Below are 15,473 nucleotides of genomic sequence, written 5' to 3'. Positions count from 1 at the left end.
TATCAGCAGGTTCCATTTGTAGATGTCCCACTTTTATAAAGTGAAATTCTTTTAAAATGAATAAGAATTTCACGCAACAGCAGACTTTGTTGTAAGCTAATTTGTCACAGGCTTATCAAGGCCTATTCATCACTGATCTAGTAATTACCAGAATGAGCTACAGGATAGCCCCCCTGCTCCCCATTTGCCCCCAACCCCCCTCGCAGCGATGGTCAGGCTGTAAAACTAGGATGTGTTGGCACCTTTATGATATAAATACTCACACACCCTGGGCATAGGAAAGCTGTCAACAGTACATTTGTTTTCCATTTTTCACCACCCAAAGCACTTCAATCTGAGGAGAAAAAAAAAGCAGACAAGGCGTTAAAAATGCACTGCAACACTAACTATTTTGCCCTTTGGTAAATTTGGGTGCTTAAACAGATGGGGCTCAAACTGGTTCCTTTTTACTTAGTGTAGCAGGCTTGTCTGAATTTCCATGCAACAAGTTCTCACCTCTGCACATGCTTGGTTGCAGCTGGCATACTGAGATTAGTGCTACACAAACACACACACACACACACATGCAGAGCATTCACACTTTTGTGAATATGTGCTGAAATGCACAGACGACCACAACAGCTGCGATTGCCGCTCTCTCTTAGTGATCGTTCATCGTTGGACTTCTTGTTTATTGAAAAACACGAGTGCATGTCAAGTGAACGTAAAGACAAGAGATGTCAAAACCGTCATGACTTGACCCACGCATGGACGTAAGCTGTTATAACCACCCCCCCACATACACACCCCACACTCAGCCCATCCACCCACACCATAAATAGATCAAAGCACATCTGTTTCTGTGTCCAGCAGCCACACATCTATAATTGCAGATTGGCCGTAATGGCTTAGAGCGACCCATCAGATGCTAAGCAGTTTGGACAAAGGGGATACTAAAGCATATGAGGATAGGGTGACCATCAGCAATCGGCAGCCAGAGAATTCTCTGAAGCCACAGTGGCGGCTGTCTGGTCTGCAGTGGACTGAAATAGATAGCACAGCTTCAGCCCTGGGATAGAGGTCCTGAGGGGCCAGCACTGACCACACAGCTGGGATTGAGAAGAAGGGGTTGACCAGTGGTCAGAGTCAGAGATGCCGTTGGGATCACGGTTAGGTCTGGGTAATGAGTTGAGGAGTTAAAGAAATGCCTGAGCAGGAGATTATTGGTAAAAATTGAACTAGTTTGTCGGTGTTGCAGACCTAGAGTTCTGTTTAAGGCAAAAGAAAAAAGGCCAGAACAGTTAATGGTTTTAAATTAGGTGTGGGACAGTCCGAGCTGGTCTTGGTTGAATGGAGTAAGCAGTGAGTGATGAGTGAAGCCTCAAGTTGGCCACTTGTCACAGTGTGACGCTGATTCGGCCTAATGAGCATAGTGCTGTCACCACACATCTGCCTTTCATTCACTTGTAGAATCTGGCAGACTCAAAACCTGCTGGAGTCACTGCTAGATGCTGGAACTTGAGACACTGTTACTTCACTGGTTGCCAGATTGCAAAAAAACAAAAAACAAAAAAAAAAACCCTCACAAACTAACCAACTTCTGCTTTTACCATATAATCTGATAGCTGATATAAAAATAACAAACACACGCATTTTTAATCATTCCTTGTCATTCAGGAAGAGTGAGAAAGCATAACCAGAACGGTTACTTCTTACAGAGGCGGTAAAAAGTTTCAATGACTAAACAAAAACAGTTTGTTTTAACTGAAAAATATTTTTAAAATAATCAAATAGTCATTTTAGCTCGTGCTAGCAATTTTCTATTTTCTATACACATAATCAAACCTAATCTCATGACTTTCTTGCATGTCACAATTGTAAGATGGGTAAATAATGATTTAAATAATGTTCCATAGCTATCTTGCAATTATTTAGAATAACAAGTGCCACATTCTATAAATCTCTTTTGCATGATCTAATAATTAAATGTTACAGTAATAGAGTTAGTGTGGTGTTTAGTGGGTATTAGTGGTTCTGTTGATCAGAAGAGACACACAGAGATACTATGCCCTTTAAGGTGATAATGATGATTAGGTCGTGGTGTCTCTGATCTGCAGAGGACAGCAGTCATCCCATCTGTCCTGCCTCTGAAGGCGTGTCTGTAGACAGAGCAGCTACTCAAAAAATTCCTCATGGGCATCCTCCTGGAAAATAGCACAAAGGTTTACTAAACATCATTGTGGCGGTGGCACCAATTATTGTTAATATACATCAAATAGCCTCGGCTGAGTCCAAGGAACAGACTGATCACTCCAATGACGGCAACTGTCAGTCTGCTCCCCAATGAAGAGAGCTGTTGAAATAATTAGTCCATGCTCTGTGAATAAAACAATAATACAACAGCCGAGATGACATCCAAAATATGCACATCGCCTCAGATGACCCGAAAACCGGCCGCGGCGTGGACAGTGGAACAAGGCCACATCTTTAAACACAATCAGAGTCACCGGCTGCAGATGAATGCATGCTTTGTTTAAGCTTGGTATACAAATATTGATGGAAGACCAGTGACAAGGAATTCCATAAACACACAGCTTTTGGAATAGCTCGTAATATCATTGATATTATTGTCTACCTTCACGTTTATGCATTTTCATGTTTGCATATTGTTTTTACTTCTTCATAAAATTGTGTGTTTCTTTTCTTTTATCTGCAGCTTGCATTTCATTCTTTTTTCTTTTTTGAAAAACAGAGTTACACTAACTACTACATCCTCTTTAAAATGTATACACTTCTTCTTTGCAAAAACCAAATCTTTAGAAAATACACCAGCAGCAGTCCAGGTCATATGAAAACACATAGAAGAACATATAAGTCAGAGTTTAGAGTGCTTAAGTATTGTTTCATTGCTGAGCCTGAAGATGGTGCTGCTCAGCTGCGCGCTTCCTGTTTTAATGGTTATGGAAATGAAAACCCCTGCAAACCGCACTATAACTTCAAACCTTGTGTTAACCAAGCTCAGATCCTTTTTCCGGTAACGGATCTGTTCTGGTTAAACAGAAAATCACTGAATACCTTTGCCCTCTAGTGCTAGTTTCTACGCAACTGGGGTGGGGGATGGTTTGACATGAGGTTCTATAATTCATCGAAATGTTATTAGGAGAAAAAGGGGGTTCACAGAAAACTTTGTCATGTTATGAGTCAGTATTTAACATGTCATTACTGCAAACGTTGATATTCATGGTGGTTTAGTGCACTGCAAGTGTAACAAGATTTCACACTGAATATTCCAGCTTAATGTAGCTTTGCGGATAAATGTGTGTATAATATTGTCATTTATTTACAGTGTGATTAGTGTGTACTGTAAAGTGGCAATATAAAGAAAAAAAGTTAGTTAGATGGGCCAATTTGTTGGTACTTTGTTGCAACTCTTGTGAGTTTGTGTTGATTTTTATATATTCATACACGTAAAGAGTCTGGCATGCAGTTCATATACAGTAAGTTCACAGCACAATGGTTTGGTGCGTGTTAAAAACAGGCTGTGACCCCCTATGTTAAGACAGGCTCAAAATGAAATGTGAGAGAAATCGTGGCCTGCTAATCACAGACACCCGTGACAGCTTCTAACGGCTGCTTTTCGCACATACGCTCTCATTCAGTCTCGTTACTCTCTCATAGTAACAAGAGTCAGGTAGCATCCTCGCCTCTCCGAAGCAAGCGGAGTTAAAGTGTTTCCAGAAAAACAACAAAGGGCTCATCAGTGATAAAGGTGACAAATATGAACCAAAGTGTGAAAGGAAAGTCTTCACGCGAGCATGGTGGCAAAGGGGACAAGGCCTGAGTAGGGCAGGCGGCGATTGATGCGACTGATGAGACCAGACACGAGCCACATGAGGCCCACTGACAACGCAGGAGTCCCCTGCGGTATGTCCACCAGACTGCTTATGCACGCACGCACACACTCACACAAATGCACGCATTCACACAAGCACGCAATTTTAACACTACCACAGTGACCCCGTGCAAACGCAAATAATGCAGACATGACAGTTTTAATAAAAAGAAGTTTTAAAATGATAAAAGCTTTCTCTCAAACGCTTTTTCTTTGCTTATTGCTAACTTATGAGTTAGTTTATCCTTCGGATTTGTAATGTTCGCCCACCCTCTAGTGGTTTTATGTTATATTGCAATTATCCCAAAATTAGCACTGTACATATGTGCAGATTTTCCTTTTCTTTTTTCTTTCTTTTTTTTTTTGTGGAATTTCTGTGTAAAAGTAAAAACACAGCTGCTTCTTCCAATCATTATTTTTTCTATTTGGCTGCCAAACAAATAAACAGCAGCACAGTGAAGTTAACTTAATAAAGTACACTTTGTGTGTCTCGTGTGAGTGGGGCAAGTTTCACACGCAATTCATTTTGGCAGCAAAAAACATCCCAAATTTGGTTGGGCATCATTTGTGGAACCACGCTGACTATCCTACACATGTTGTGGACACCAGAAGTCATTCCCAGTTTGGCTCACCAACACACCCCTGGTTCCCCTCCACCGTGAGGGTGCCTTTAAAACGATATGCCTTCTGGGGTGTTCTTTTATGGACTGGAGTTGCACCATTGAGTATTGTGTAATTCTCTTCAAATCAGTTTGTTCCCCTCTCCCCTCAACCCCCTCCTTTTTTTTTAGCCCACCCCTGACTTAACAACCAGAAAAAGGTCACATTTTTGAGAAGTGACTTCCATGCATGTTCCATGCTGGGTCGTCACTTTCGATTTCCTAAGACCTTTCATGTCACACACCCATCAACCCAGAAAACTGCAAGCACGCTACTACAAACTACCATCTGCAACTTTTTATGCTGCTGCTGCCACTGGTGTTTTCTTCACTTATTTTATTTCAGGTATTTGTCAGAACACAAAATATCATTCAAATCCACAATGTGCTGTGTATTGTGTTTCTCTTGTACACCCAGGTTTAAGATCTATCTACGGGTACTGCTGAAGCCCATTTTGGGGCTTTAGTAGAGACCCTGCCTGGGTAGGATTGGTGATAATCTCCTCCCTTCGTCTCTTCCTGAGCTTCTGCAGAATTTAACACTGCGATACCCTCAGGACACCTAGTAAGGGCTTAACGAACGACTGTCTTTTCCTTTTCCAGCACATCTTTCAGATGGTATGAGATGTTTAACTCAGGGCACAACATCATTAATGGAGCATGAAATTTAGGCCTGAAGTGCAGCAGGCTCCTAACCTGCAGGTGACACTGTCTGCATGAAGCTTTTATTGTGACTTAAGTGAGCTGTATTATAACCACATTTGACTGGTGACAATTAGTGACCTTTTGCCTATCCAGCAGCCATCCATTTCAATTACACAAAGCTGGAAATCTTTTGTGGGTAACCAAGTAAAATATTATAGCCAGAGAGCTTCCACTGTACTTTTACTGTACTTTACTTTGCTGCACTATACTTTACGGAACCAAAAATTAGGTGAGAAGGGGTCTATATTTATGGGTGTGGATTAAAAATAGTCAGCTGCGTCTGACCTTCTGTCACTATATTAATATTTATTAGACAATATACCAAACAAGGAGGTAGATAACTTATGGATGAAGCCTGCTATAGGTTATTGTGAGTTCTTTTTTCCAGTTAACTGTCCTCCTCTTCTAGTAAAAGTCTTTCTTGTCGATCAATAATTCATAAATCACAAAGTTAGATATTGTAATCTATGGTAAATTTATTAGCCCCTGATGATGTGAAAACGTGGCATTTTTCACACCCAGACTTCGACACTCAGTTAGCACATTAGTCAACTGAGGCTCTCTCCCTTACATCACATGTTGTGCTTAAGTTATGATCTTTTTTGTGGATTATTGTTAGCATTGTTAAAGTAAAACAAAGCCTTATTTTTGTACCTTTTGGTACCTTTCATAAGTGTCCACAATATGTGCTTTTAGCTTCTCACTTGTTTTTTGTGTTTACACCAGATGCCTTGGAACCAGCACAAAGAGTACACTAGCTTGTGACCTCCCTATAGCTGGGTTTGTGTCTCTTGGTTGCAAACCAGGGATCTTTTTAACCAATAAACCACAAAGCAACTTCCTAAGTGTGTCCACGGTGAAAGTCAAATAGCTTACTGTAGAACAAGAAGCACTCAAAGACCACAAAGCTCTCCAAAGGTCGGTTGCCCTCTGGGCAGCATTTACTTTAAAGTATTTTGTATATATTCATTTTGTTTTCTTTGTTCTTTTTAAAAGTACTTTACAAATTTTATAGTGCGATAAAAAAGAGACATGTTGGAGTCAACTTAAAAGAAAGGCAAATGTGAAATGTAAAAGTGAGGTCAGAGGTCAAATGGGGCATGATATTTGGATGCAAACTATAATGTGATATTTAGAATCCCCATATACTAGTATCATTTACTAAATGTTGCCAATACAAACAAAGCAATAGAACTTTAACAATACTTTTAAAGATAAAAGACATTTTATGCAAGTTTGACCTTGAAGAAGAGTTCAGAGGTCCAAAGTAACGTGATATTCAGAATCCCCGCATATTTTCCTAGCACAGTTTTTAGAAATACACTATGTTGCCAAAAGCATTTACTCACCCATTCAAATCACTGAATTGAGGTGTTCCAGTCATTTGGTACAAGAAGCACCTAAGTACGCAGACTGCTGCTACAAACATTCGTGAAAGAATGAGTTGCTCTAAGGAGCTCAGTGAGTTCCAGCATGGTACTGTGATAGGATGCTACCTGTGCAACAAGTCCAGTTTTAAAATTTCCTCCCTAATAAATATTCCACATTCAGCTGGTAGTGGTGTTATAACAAAGTGGAAGGGATTTGGAACGACAGCAACTCAACCATGACGCAGTAGGCCATGTAAAATAACAGAGTGGGGATTGGTGGGTGCTGAGGCACATAGAGGAAAGATTCTGCATGGGTTTCCATGACTGAGCAGTTACATTCAAGCTTTCATCACTAAACACAATGCAAAGTGCCAGATGCACTGGTGTACTCGTGTACTCTGTCTGGCAATCTGATGGACGAGTCTGAGTTTGGTTGTTGCCAGGAGAAATGTACTTGTCTGACTCCATAGTACCAAGTGTAAAGTTTGGTGGAGGGGTGATTATGGTGTGAGGTTGTTTTTCAGGCTCGGTTCCTCAGTTCCAGTCAAAGAAATTTGTCCAATTTCATGCTCCCAACTTTGTGGGAACGGTCCCTTCCAATTCCAACTTGGTTGTGGACCAGTGCACAGAACAAGGTCTATGAATGAGCACGTTTGGTGTGGAAGAGCTTGACTGACCTGCACAGAGTCCTGACCTCAACAGATCACCTTCAGGAATTAAAGTAGGGACTGCGAGCCAGGCCTCGTTGTCCAGCATCAGTGTCTGACCACTGTCTGACTACTGTCTGACCAATTATGCTTCTGAAAGAATGGTAAAAAACTCCAATAAGCATTCCCAAAACTTGTGTAAAGCCTTCCCAGAAGAGTTGAAGCTGTTATAGCTGCAAAGCATGGGCCGACATCATATCAAACCCTATGGATTTAGAGTGGGATGTCACTCAAGTTCTATGGCTGTGAAAGATGGCTGAATACTTTATAATCTAGCATTATTATCACTTTCACCTTGAAGGAGAGGTCAGAGGTCAAATTTGACATCTTTATATGGTACTTTCTATATGTTAACAATACACACCACACTTATAAGAATCATAGTTTCTAAGTTCTGAGGCTTTTTGTCAATTTTTGACCAATAAATCATTAAGTTTATCTTGAAGACCTTGGTGGATGTAAGCCAAATTTGAATGGCTTTTTAACATGACCTCACTCTATACCCCTTTTCAAGTTCCTTAGATTACTATGACCTGGATGACTGAGAACCTACACAGACATATTTACAGACAGAAAGACATACACGCATTCACTTTTGTTTTTTGCTTTTTGTTTTTTTCCACTCACCAGCTTAAATTCTAAAGGTTTTATAGTCATGTGTCATGAGGGAAATGGCAACTTCAGCTGTCAGGTGGCTGCTGACGCTACCAGCTGTAGCTTTGTTAAAATTAGTTAGAATTTATTAGAATTAACGGGGGATTCCCCTCCATTAACACCACCAGACTGTTCTTGATCATCTTGATGTTGCAGTCCAAGAAGTTGGTGCACTAAATTTCGTCAGTGAAGCAGTATGAGCACACTGCATCTTTTGTTTGCAGTGAAGCTCAGGTTGTGCCTTCTTTTGCCAACACAGATTCACATTGCCACATTCAACCGCTATAACTATTCTCAGAATTTAACACCTTGTATTTCAGTTTAGAGTGTTTGTATGTTTTTAATCTTTCAGGCGGGTTGGTGGTTTAGATTTGTACATACACATATATATATGGAGACACAACTGCCTTCAGACTGTTAGTGTTTCATTCACACATCAAGCAATACTTTAGCTTCCTGCTATATCTTCCATCAGTACCATCTCAGGCCTTCTGCATTTACCTCAGCTACATAAGAGTATGAACTTGAAAAACCTCAGAGACAGGAACATAATAAAACCTCACACTCTATCACTTCATCTAACCTTTCTCAAAACAGCGCTGCACCCACTGCCGGCAGCAGTGAAAGTGACTATGTTAACTGCAGTCAATTCAAATCATATCACAGCTCCTTCTGTGCGATGCATCTAAGTCTTGCTTTTGAATATATTCAGACTCTACAAGAAGAAGTAATCAGTTCTAGTCAACCTACAGTGTCCTTTTTTCAATCCTACTCCCAAATGAGGTGCATACTCTTAGACATAAGACAGAATAAGATAAGATAGGATATACTGCATCTTCTCCTCATGCCCAGATCACTTCATATCTTTCTCTTTCTAAATCGTAAAAAGATTGGTATTTATGTACTGTAGTACCCTTTCTACTCTATTTGAGCACTCATAATGCTTTCTACTACAAGTCTCATTCACCCAATCACACACATCCATATAGTTTTTTGTTTAACACTCACACACACACAAACTCACAGGGGGAAACCCTCACTTGCTGCTGATGGATGCCTCAGGGCCAAGTCAGGGTTCAGCATCTTGCCCAAGGGTACTTCGACATGCTGACTAGTGAATTGGTAGACAACCTTTTTGTTTCCAAATCTCACAATCTTTTAGTTACTCCACTGTGCAACTAACAAAAACTCAAATTAATTTAAATAAATTTGATAGTTGGATCACAAACCCAACCCCCAATCAAGATTTCTGCCACCACAAACAGTGCAAACTTGTGATGGTTTAATATATTTTGTCTGCACAAAGGAAAAAAGAAAAACTAAATTGAAGTCACACATCACAGTCCAAGTGGCTTCTTGTTGTCACACTTTTAAGTGTTAATACCCAATAACAATAAACTTTTAGAAACAACATATATGAATGTTACTGTTATGTTCTCAGTATGTATGTAAATTTATGCAACATATATGTATGTATATGCATGCAAATACATAATGACTACCCGCCTCACAGCTTGTGATTTAAAGTAGCATTGTCATCCCATTTAAAAAGTAAAATACTAAAACCACTGAGATGGCAAATAGGATGACAATTGATACAAGTACAATATGTTTTAAATGAGGGTATTTTAATGCATTGCATGTCCTGGGGCACAGGATGTTAACATGCAACTACTACTCTTGTTCATGTGTGACATTTACCCAAATGCAATGTGTGATGTCAGAAAGGAGAGGTGGGATTTGAACACTTCACATAAACTTTGCAAAGATATTTCATGCCTTGCTGCTCCTTTTACAACCATAACTAGCAGACTCTGCAGCATTTACAGTTAAAAAAAATACTTGGCTACTCTGTTTCTAACTGTAAGTATTCCTTAGTATAGTTTTCTTTGCCTATATAGCAGCACAGTTGTCTGTTGCTCCTGTATTTACATGCATTTTTCTGCCTGTGATGATTTATTATGACATTGTTTCTTATTTTCATAAAGTGACAGGCAAGATGGCTGGTGGAAACATGACCCTGGACTCTGTTGCAGTTCCATCAAACCAGAGCAGCTGTGATGTGTTTGTGTACCAAAGAGCCGCAGTGGTCCTTTTCCCCATTTTCTACTCTGTGGTATTCATCATCAGCACATGCGGCAACAGTTTGGTTCTCCGTGTCATCTGCCAGAGAAAACAGAAGTTCAACTCCACCTCCATTTATCTGGTCAACCTTGCTTTATCTGATGCTCTGTTCACACTGGCACTTCCTGGGAGAATTACCTACTACATCCGTCACTTTGACTGGCCTTTTGGTGACCTTCTCTGCAAAGTGACCACGCTTCTTTTCTTTACAAACACATATGCAGGTAATATGAGAAATTTTGTCATTGTACTTTGGAGCTTGTCTTTGTGTGTGTCTTTACAGGTGCTGCCAAATTTTTATACTAGTTTTAGTTCACTTTTTTCTATTTAGAAAGACACATGCAAAACATGTCAGTAATTACAGACATGATCGGTAGATCATATCTGTCACATATGACATATATATCTATTAACACTCAAAAAGCATTGCATTTAAACTTTTAAAATACATCAAACATTTCCAAATGCTCAAACACAAAACAAAATGCTCAGATTGCAGCTGGGATGGTGAACACAATAAGAAGAAGCTGTGTGTCTTTTCCATTACATTCTCACCAGGTATCGGCTTCATGACCTGCATCAGCTTGGACAGATACCTGGCCATGGTGCATCCACACCGGCTGCAGTGTTTGAGGAGTGTAAAGGTTGTTCGAAGGGTGTGCTGCCTGGTCTGGGCTCTAGTGTTTCTGGAGGTGGCGCCTCTGCTGTTCCGCAGCATGCTGCACGAGCATCAGGGAAGACGAACCTGCATGGAGTACTTCAACTTCGAGGGCTCCCGCTTCACTCCGTATCTCCTGCTTCTGGCGTGCGTCGTGTCCTTCTGCTGCCCGCTTACCATTATCATGTGCTGCTACGCCAAGATCAACATTAAACTGCGAGATGCAGCTAAGAAGAACTCTGTAACTGGTCGCTCAAGGAGGAATCACAGGGCCAACACTATTATTCTGCTGATCCTCCTCACCTTCATCGTATGTTTTAGCCCTTATCACATCAATGTCATCCAGTTTATGGCCAGAAAAATACACCACCAGCCAACCTGTGAAGAACTGAGAGCCTTTAAGGTGTCTTTACAGGTGAGAACTGCTGTGTTTTTTTTTTTTTTAATTGATTTTAAAATGTCCCATCATTTTTCTTTCTTTTTTTCCTTTTCATAATTTACCCTTACCTTCTAGATTACCGTTTCGTTAATGAACTTCAACTGCTGCTTGGATCCAGTCATCTACTTTTTTGCCATTAAGACATACAAGAAGAGGGTGATGAGCCTGTTTAAAGACTATCTCTATACTTCCGGCGCCTCCTCCAAAATGACAGCTGAGAACAGCAGCAGCAACACCTGAGAAACCACAGCTGATTCTGCAAGATGTACATATAGAACATATGCCACAGACCTATTTTCCCATGCTAAACAAAAAAAAGAAAAAGAAAAGGGCTTTATTTTACGTAGTCTCTTCTGCTGATGTGGTTTTTTACATGATCCCTTCCATCTAAAATATATAAAAATTGTGTATGGACACATGCAGTGTATGTGCCTTAATTTAGCTGTAAAAAAAATTAATTAAATCCTTGTTCCGCTGTTAGTGTTGCACCCAGTATTTGTTTGTACTGTATATATTGCCAAGTATTTTTGTTGTTGTTGTTGTTGTTCATATGATTGCCTTTTCTTTTCTTCTTTATGTTTTTTCTTTATTTTTTTTAGTTTAGTTTTTTAATTTGTTTGATTTTGTTTTTCGGTTACAATGTGTATTCAGTCTAGTATCAACAGCGTCATACAGTAATCGTAAAAGGAAGTTACTCTAATCCATGTTTTCGTGGTAAAAGGGATTTTCGTATAGTTATGTATTTGTGCATTGTTAAGAAAATTTCCCAACCTATGGGTTTGTTTCCAAACTCTTTCTGAAAATACTGTGGTCATTAACGCAACACGGAAGCAGCTTGTACTTCCTTTTTTTGTTAGAGAAGCGCATACCCAGCCAAGTCTTAGGTGAAATTTTTCACTGTAAGAGGAACCATTTGAGCAAATTTGGAAAGCGTACGCTCCTGCTATCAAAGATGTTATTCATATGATCCCAGCAGTATTACGTATTTCGCAAAATGGAAGAACTGCGGGTAGGACAAAATGAGAACATGTCACACTTCTCTCTTTCATACCCACATCTGAGTTTTGTGTGGGAGTACTCAGATGTAAATCACCACTTCCTCACCCACCTTTCCTGCTCCCCTATCATAGGCCTCATTCCTGCTGGGCTCCGCATCTTGTGGTGAGGGTACACTGTGTATTTTGTGTGTGTATGTGTGTGTGTGTGTGTGTGTGTGTGTGTGTGTGCCCCTTGCAAATTTACGCAGGTGCACATTTTCTGTTTATAGCACAAAGCGTCATATTTAAATTTAACCTTTCGCATTTCCTGAGTTTTTCTGGAGATGTTGCCCTTTAGTTTTACATCGAAAACAATGTGCATGAACTATTCCATAAAGAAACATTAAACTGCTTTGAATGATTACTAATTTTTTTGTTGTTTTTTTATTACTTGGGAATTTATTCACTTGTCAAGACACGGGCTACACAAACAAGGAAACAAAGAAATTACATAAATGTTTTTTTCCTTCTAGTGTTCTGAGGTTCTGAGGAAAAAACACAGTGAAATGAAAAAATGGAAGATGATTAAAACAGTAGAAAGCAACATCATTGACAGATCAGAATAGTAAGGGTTAATGAGTTCTACTAAGTAAATCCAAATTACCTTGAATGATTTTACATATTTTATTAAGGTAAATTAAGAAACATTTTGTGGGTTCATGTGTGGGACACTAGCATTTGATGTATATGATGAAAATGTATAAATAAAGACACAATAATACTAACAACATTAAGCAGCATTAATGGAAATGACTTCATTTGTTTGAGTTCTGCTCAGTAATTCACTGTATATTGTATGAACCCGATTAAGTCTAAGTGATCCTTAAATTAGGAGAAAAATGATCATTTAACAGGTCAAACAAAGGGGTTGTTCAAAACGCGATTTTAGCTCATCAGGAATGGTAACCACAAAGGCAAATGAAACACTTCCTAGTATGAGAAAATAATGCAATAGATTGTTTATCACATCTGGCAAGAACCCACAAGTTTGGTACTCTATGTAGATCTTTAGGTAGAGTACCAAACTCTGGTGCAACACAAGAAGTTCCCCCTGAAACATTCTAGTGTGTGTGTGTGTGTGTGTGTGTGTGTGTGTGTGTGTGTGTGAGCAAGAGAGAGAGAGTGTGTGTGTGTGAGCAAGAGAGAGGGAGAGTGTGTGTGTGTGAGTGTTTGAGTGTGTGTGTTTGAGTGTGTGTGTGTGTGTGTGTGTGTGTGTGTGTGTGTGTGTGTGTGTGTGTGTGTGTGTGTGAGAGAGAGAGAGAGAGTGCGTGTTAGTGTTTTGTGTGTTTCTTTCTTTGTGCATGGGAAGCACAGAGGTACAGGGGGAGGTTAGCAGGAAATTGCTGCTGTTATTTTGGCTGCAACAAAGACAAGCTTGTTAGGTTTATTAGTATATTCTATATTAGATGCTCGGATGTGAGAATGCGAGGGGCTGGTAATTAACTTTTTACCCTGTTCAAGCTGGGATAAGGTAGTTATGAAAGTGGATGGATGGATGGATGGATTAATTTGTGATTAATTTAGTTTGGGTACAGGGGGAGCAATCTGAGCAGAGAAGCCCACACTTTTCTTTACCTCAACCACCACTGAGACATTCTCAAGCCATCCAAGAGACCTAATCTCTCCAGCGAGTGCTGGGTCTGCCCCCTGGGCCTCCTCCCAGTTGGACATGCCCAGAATACTTCACAGAAGAGGCATCCTTGTCAGATGCCTGGACCATCTCAACTCTCTATGTGAAGAAACAACAGCTCTACTTTGAGTCCCTCTTGAATGACTGAGCTCTTCACCATATCTCTAAAAGCCACTCTTTGAGGGAAAGTTTCTGCTGCTTGTATATGTGATCTCTAATGAGCTTGGATAGAAAGTGAATAGATTTCTTTAAGTTTTTTTTAAGGAGGTTTCAGCTCTCGTCTGAGAAGCTTCTTCAGGTAAAAAAACAAATGGTAAAGAGTCCCAGGTGGGAGTTGTTAAGAGGGTCATTGACCCACTATTGATCATGTGCCTCATCACATGCTCCAAGGTGTGAAAAAGGTTTTGGGTGAAACCATTGTGAGACTTTGCCTCACCCCATTATGTGACCCATTGAGATCATCTGATGCAAGATGTGAGTGGGGTTGAGGCGCCTTGGAAGGGATCTCAAACCTGCATTGTAGGTGCCAGACAGTTGGTGTCATAAGCCACCCCCTCTGTTCAAAGATGCTTGTTCACAGTGGGCGTAGATGGTCTCTTTCACTCCTCTTTCCAACCATCTGTCTTCTCTATAGCGTATAAAAGCCTATTTCTCCTTAAATGGTGCACAATTGCAGAGGTGGGAGGCAATGAAGCAAAAATCCTGTGTTACTGTACTTAAGTAGAATTTTCCATTATCTTTACTTTCCTTGAGTATTTATTTTTCTGGCATCTTTTTACTTTTACTTTTTCCATATTAACACAAATATCTCTACTTTCTACTGCTTACATTTTCAAAACAGGGTAGTGACTTTTTAAGACATTTGAGGAGAGTTATTATTTCATGTTACTGTATGCCTTCAATCCTGATGTTTTTGATTCAGTCACCACGGGTTATCATGAAAAAGGCAAGATCATGTAATTTATACATGATTTACTGCACCATATTCAGGTGTTCTTACTTCAGCATCTAGCTACCGCTACAGAGAGAAATGAGCACAAAGCGTGACATTTTTTTTTTTTTTTAAGTGGTAGGTAATTTCAAATGTAGCGTTTCTATCAGCTCAACAAACATCAGCAAACACACAAACTGTTTCTGTGAAGCTTAGGGCACACTGTGTGTGCCAGCTAAAGGTACAATTGCTATATTTCCCAACAGGAGAAAAGAATGAGAGCTCGCTTCACTCAAAGATGGAGCAAGATGTATGAAAGACAGGAACGGAGAGGAAGACAGAGCTTATATTTAAAGGTAAGAACTGCTAGTTATGGAGCAAGAGACATTGGAGAAGAGAAAAAAAAGTACTTTTGCAAAATCCGAAATGCAATTTTTTTTTTTTTTGAGATCCCAAGAGAGACTTTTTCCCCCCTGTATTTATTGAACTTCCATCGGTACCTGTGAAGCTGTACAAAACAGTGCAGCTAAATGTTACAGTTTTTCTCTATTGCTTAAACAAATTTCTTGAAACTATGCCTCGTATTCTCAAAACACAAATCCATAACGTCTCACTCAAATTCCCAAACATCGTATTTTCAAGTCAAAATGAATCTCTACACCCAAAACCATAGGGTTAGGATTAGGGT

At 39.8% G+C, this 15,473-nt stretch overlaps 1 protein-coding gene across 2 annotated transcripts; it reads left to right on the top strand.

Moving 5' to 3' along the window:
• Positions 1–3,769: 3,769 nt before the first annotated feature.
• si:ch211-184m13.4 (G-protein coupled receptor 183) lies at positions 3,770–12,588 on the top strand. Of its 2 annotated transcripts, none has more exons than XM_003451582.4 (4): positions 3,770–3,903; positions 9,955–10,314; positions 10,649–11,163; positions 11,263–12,588. In XM_003451582.4, exons 1-4 carry the CDS (start codon positions 3,840–3,842, stop codon positions 11,425–11,427), a joined length of 1,104 nt encoding a protein of 367 aa, XP_003451630.2. In that variant the 5' UTR covers positions 3,770–3,839; the 3' UTR covers positions 11,428–12,588. The 2 variants fall into 2 exon arrangements, with proteins under 2 accessions (XP_003451630.2, XP_005475497.1); XM_005475440.4 differs by lacking the exon at positions 3,770–3,903 and adding an exon at positions 8,410–9,829.
• Positions 12,589–15,473: the final 2,885 nt, after the last annotated feature.

This window comes from Oreochromis niloticus, linkage group LG16, assembly GCF_001858045.2.
Source record: "Oreochromis niloticus isolate F11D_XX linkage group LG16, O_niloticus_UMD_NMBU, whole genome shotgun sequence".
Lineage (NCBI taxonomy): Eukaryota > Metazoa > Chordata > Actinopteri > Cichliformes > Cichlidae > Oreochromis > Oreochromis niloticus.
Note: the sequence above shows the minus strand (reverse complement) of the source record. Positions and strands in the feature narration are given on the sequence as shown.

Bases quoted from the DNA above. Each gene is read 5' to 3' on its own strand.
- si:ch211-184m13.4 (XM_003451582.4), top strand. From the start codon at position 3,840: ATGCGACTGATGAGACCAGACACGAGCCACATGAGGCCCACTGACAAC. The intron at 3,904-9,954 runs GTATGTCCACCA...ATTTTCATAAAG, and splicing joins CAACGCAGGAGTCCCCTGCG to TGACAGGCAAGATGGCTGGT. The intron at 11,164-11,262 runs GTGAGAACTGCT...CTTACCTTCTAG, and splicing joins CCTTTAAGGTGTCTTTACAG to ATTACCGTTTCGTTAATGAA.